A 4492-nucleotide genomic window follows, 5' to 3' on the forward strand; every position below is an offset into this window, starting at 1 on the left:
CATTAATCAGAGAGTGGCATCCATCTCTGATTGCTACTTGTTTTGCCGTGTTTATGAAGGAAGGAAAAAATGCATATCATGCCATAAACATCTACATATAGATTTAAAGAGTGACAAGGATATAACAAAGAATTAGACCAACTTGATACATTTTTTTCCATGCGTATTTGGTACTCCTGGAATAATTAGAAACTGAGAGAGAATAGCTCCAAGACTTTTAAGATAAGCATTGGAGACTAAAACTTTACCACACATACTCAAGACTCTTGGAACGTAAAGCTTGGTTTGATTCATTATTCCATTCTCATGATTATGTATATATAATGTGGTTGAGTGAGTGTAGTGAAAGCCATTAACAAATTAAATATCATCAATAATCTCTATTTATATTCCACTTGAAAATGGAAATTGGATACCAAAATGTTGCTGCATGCGCAGTATTCGTACTTGTGATGGTGATGGCTGAAATTGCAGGCATTTGTGCAAATTCAAGTACTACTCTGCACTCTCCATGTCTTGAAAGAGAGAGGCAAGCTCTTTTGAAGTTCAAAGCATCCCTGAATGATTCATCAAACATGCTTTCCTCATGGCATGGCGATGACTGCTGCCGATGGAAAGGGATCGGTTGTGATAATGTTACTGGTCATGTTGTCATGCTTGATCTCACCACTCCTTATGTGAAATGCTGGAGACCTATGTGGGAAGGAGAATATTGGTTAACAAGTGATGATGAGGACAACTGTTACCTTTTATACCAACAATATTTAGAAGCTACGGATGTTAATTCATCGCTGCTGGAACTGGAATACTTGACTCACTTGGACTTGACTGGAAATCGTTTCCATTGGAGTCCCATACCCATGTTCATTGGTTCTATGCAACGCCTCAGGTATTTGTCCCTCTCTTATGCTCGTTTTGGCGGGAGAATACCCAGCAATCTTGGAAATCTCACCAACCTCCATTTTCTTGATCTGAGTCGAAATGAATTTTCACGAGACAGCAACATCAATTGGATTTCTCAACTGCCATTGCTGGAGCACCTCAACATGATGGAGTCTTTTATTTACAATGAGTATCAGGTATTTGTCCAAACTTATTACTTGGATAGTTGGATGGTTAATAATTCATGGACTTGACAAAGTTGCTTCTTGTTCCTCCCTCAGGTTAATATTATTAATCTCACCATCACTGCTCCTAATCTGCACTTCTTAAGTCTTGCCTACAATAGACTTAGTGTGTCAAATTTGGATGCTTTACAAAACATGACATCTCTTGTGCATCTTGATTTTCGTGGGAACAATCTTACTTCAGTTTCATCTTGGTTTGGCAACTTTAAGAAACTTGAGTATCTTGATCTTTCACGGTGTGGGCTTCATGGCCCAATTCCAAATGCTTTCCAAAATGCAACTTCCATTGAATTTTTGGACCTTTCTCGGAACCATTTTGACTCTCTTCCATCCTGGTTTCACAAGTTTGAGAAACTCAAGCATCTTTTTCTTTCATCTAATAACTTCCAAGGTACAATTCCCGTTGCTTTACAAAATATAACTAGCATTGAGTCCCTTGACCTTTATGACAACTCTCTTACTTCAGTTCCATCTTGGTTTATTGAGTTAAAGAAACTTGTCTACCTCGATCTTTCATTTAATAAATTAACATCTATGGAATGTTCCATTTCATCCATTTTGAAAAATATGTGTCACCTGAAAACATTAAATATAGGAGGAAACAAACTCCGAAAAGAATTCATTGGAAACAGTGATTTGTCTACCTGCATTAGACATGATTTGGAGAATCTTGATTTGAGTGAAAATGAATTTAACGATCAATTGCCATCTTGGTTAGGACAACTTAAAAATCTAGGCAACCTTTATCTCAAAGATAATTTTTTTTATGGTCCCATTCCCTCTTCTTTTGGAAAATTACTGAAATTGAAAAATTTATATCTGTCCAACAACAAGTTAGAAGGGGGCCTTCCTGATTTCATGGTACAACTTGTAAATTTACAGGTAGTCGATCTTTCAAATAATTCATTTAATGGAACGATTACTCAAAATCTTGAGCAACTTGTAAATTTACAAAATTTTGATATCTCATATAATTATTTAAAGGGAATTATTCCTCAAAATCTTGGACAACTTGTAAATTTACAAGTTTTTGATGTCTCAAATAATTATCTAACGGGATCTATTCCTTCGAGTCTTGGTCAACTTATAAATCTAACCTTCCTTGATTTGTCAAATAATTATTTAAAAGGAATCATCCCTCCAAGTCTTAACCAACTTGTAAATCTTAATAGGCTTGATCTTTCAAGGAATAAACTAGATGGGAGAATTTGTATTGATTTTCAAAAACTTGTGAATCTATCATATTTGGATCTATCTTCAAACAATTTGAATGGACCCATTACAGTGGAAGAAAGCAGGCTTTTGGTTCTCTCAGAAATGTCGGATTTGAATCTCTCAAATAATCAAATCAGTGGATCACTTCCTGAACATATTGGTCATATAATGCCCAATTTGAATGACTTGATTCTTGGAAATAACCTCATAAATGGTTCAATTCCAAAATCATTGTGCCAAGTTGATTATTTGAGTATCCTTGACCTTTCAAAGAACAGACTATCTGGTAAAATCCCCGATTGTTGGAAAGATAAATATGTATGGGAAGAAATAAATTTGTCATCCAACAAACTCTCAGGGGCTGTTCCAAGCTCATTTGGGAATCTTTCCACTCTAGCATGGTTGCATTTGAACAATAACAGTCTTCATGGGGAGTTTCTAGCATCTATGAGAAATTTGCCACATTTATTGATTATGGATCTTGGAGAGAATCAACTTTCTGGCACCATCTCATCATGGAGTGCTAACACATTTTCTTCACTACAAATTCTAAGATTGCGGCAAAACCTGCTGAGTGGTGGCATTCCTTCACAGATATGTGAACTATCATCACTTAAAATCTTGGACCTTTCTCGCAACAATTTAAATGGTTCAATACCTTGGTGCATAGGCAATCTTCGAGGAATGACTCTTGAGGCTTCCACTTTGTCTCCTCCTTCCACTCTAGCCAAAGGTATCTCTTTTCGTCGTGCACGAGTACATGATTGGGAAACTGAGGATGTGGTAGAAGTCATGAAAGGAAGAGAACTTGACTATATAAAAATCTTGAAGCTTGTAGTCATGATGGACTTGTCCGAGAATAATTTGGTTGGCTCCATTCCAAAAGGAATAACATTGCTAAATGGTTTGCATAGCTTGAATCTATCAAACAATCATTTGATCGGAAAGATCCCTAACATGATAAGGGATATGAGATCACTTGAATCCTTTGATATTTCAAGTAACCAACTCTCGGGTACAATTCCAAGCAGCATGTCAGCCTTAACATCACTAACTCATTTAAACTTGTCATACAATAACTTCTCTGGACCAATTCCCACAGATAACCAGTTTTTAACTTATGATTCATCAAGTTATGCTGGAAACCCATATCTTTGCGGATCTCCTTTACCCAACAAATGTGGTCCACATCAAGTTCCTGGGAGCAGTGAATTTGAAGATGAAGACAGCAAAACAGATAAGTTGGAAAAGTGGTTGTTTTACTTTGTTATTGCAATTGGCTTTGCAACTGGGTTTTGGGGAGTTATTGGGACTTTGTGGTTTAAGAAAACTTGGAGGCATGCTTACTTCAGATGGGTGGAAGATTTAGCCGACTCGATCTATGTCACAACTGCAATAAGAATGGCGAAATTGAAGAAGTGGATGATCAAGAGAAACCGTGTTGTTGTTTGATTATGTGTGTGTTTTTATTTTTATTTTTAAGAATCAAAAGTGAATGATGCTTGATGTATGTATGTATGTATGAATTTATAATAGAGATTGTCATCTGATGTTTAATCCCCTGGAGAGCCTCTGCATAAAACAGGACAACATATCTAACAAAGATTAAACAAAAATTGAAGTTGAGTTAATAGCTTCCTTCTGCAATTCACCTCTTTTGAAGCACCATTTGCTTAAAGCCTTAAACTACTACTTAAAGCACCATTTGCTTAGAGGCTATTGATTCAGTTTTGTTAGCATTCATTCTATAACAAATAATGTGCAAGGGAACACACACCTAATGATCTAATCTAATAAGACTAGTAATTCCTTAAGCTTGTGGAAAGTATATGTGGCCGAAAGGTCTTATATATCATGTAAAAAAATAATATTATGGAAAAATTTCAATTCTCTAGCAATATACTATAGCATTTTGCATAGTTTAGTCTTGATGACAGTAAATAATTTGATTCAATTAAAACACTAATTCTCAGTTGATTGAACCTAACAAAGAAGCAATGAGACCTCTTTCTCAGTTCATCACAATCAGTTAGTGGAACAACAATGCTAAAATAAGATAAAAGGTTCAATTCAAGATATGTGTACCTCAAAACAAGAAGTTCCATTGTACTCAAACTGCAACAAGTGGCCATGATCAAGAGAGTAATAAG

The 4492-nt window shown here is 35.8% G+C and overlaps 1 protein-coding gene across 1 annotated transcript; it reads left to right on the plus strand.

Moving 5' to 3' along the window:
- The first annotated feature begins 328 nt into the window (after nucleotides 1–328).
- Nucleotides 329–4010, plus strand: LOC107621523 (uncharacterized). The gene is made up of 2 exons (XM_088486917.1): nucleotides 329–1079; nucleotides 1164–4010. The coding sequence occupies exons 1-2, from the start codon at nucleotides 402–404 to the stop codon at nucleotides 3792–3794; spliced, it is 3309 nt and encodes a 1102-aa protein (XP_088343043.1). The 5' UTR covers nucleotides 329–401; the 3' UTR covers nucleotides 3795–4010.
- Nucleotides 4011–4492: the final 482 nt, after the last annotated feature.

The sequence above is a fragment of the Arachis ipaensis genome, chromosome B10 (genome assembly GCF_059453495.1).
Source record: "Arachis ipaensis isolate K30076 ecotype BB chromosome B10, ASM5945349v1, whole genome shotgun sequence".
In the NCBI taxonomy this organism is placed as follows: domain Eukaryota; kingdom Viridiplantae; phylum Streptophyta; class Magnoliopsida; order Fabales; family Fabaceae; genus Arachis; species Arachis ipaensis.

Bases quoted from the DNA above. Each gene is read 5' to 3' on its own strand.
- LOC107621523 (XM_088486917.1), top strand. From the start codon at position 402: ATGGAAATTGGATACCAAAATGTTGCTGCATGCGCAGTATTCGTACTT. The intron at 1,080-1,163 runs GTATTTGTCCAA...TTCCTCCCTCAG, and splicing joins TTATTTACAATGAGTATCAG to GTTAATATTATTAATCTCAC.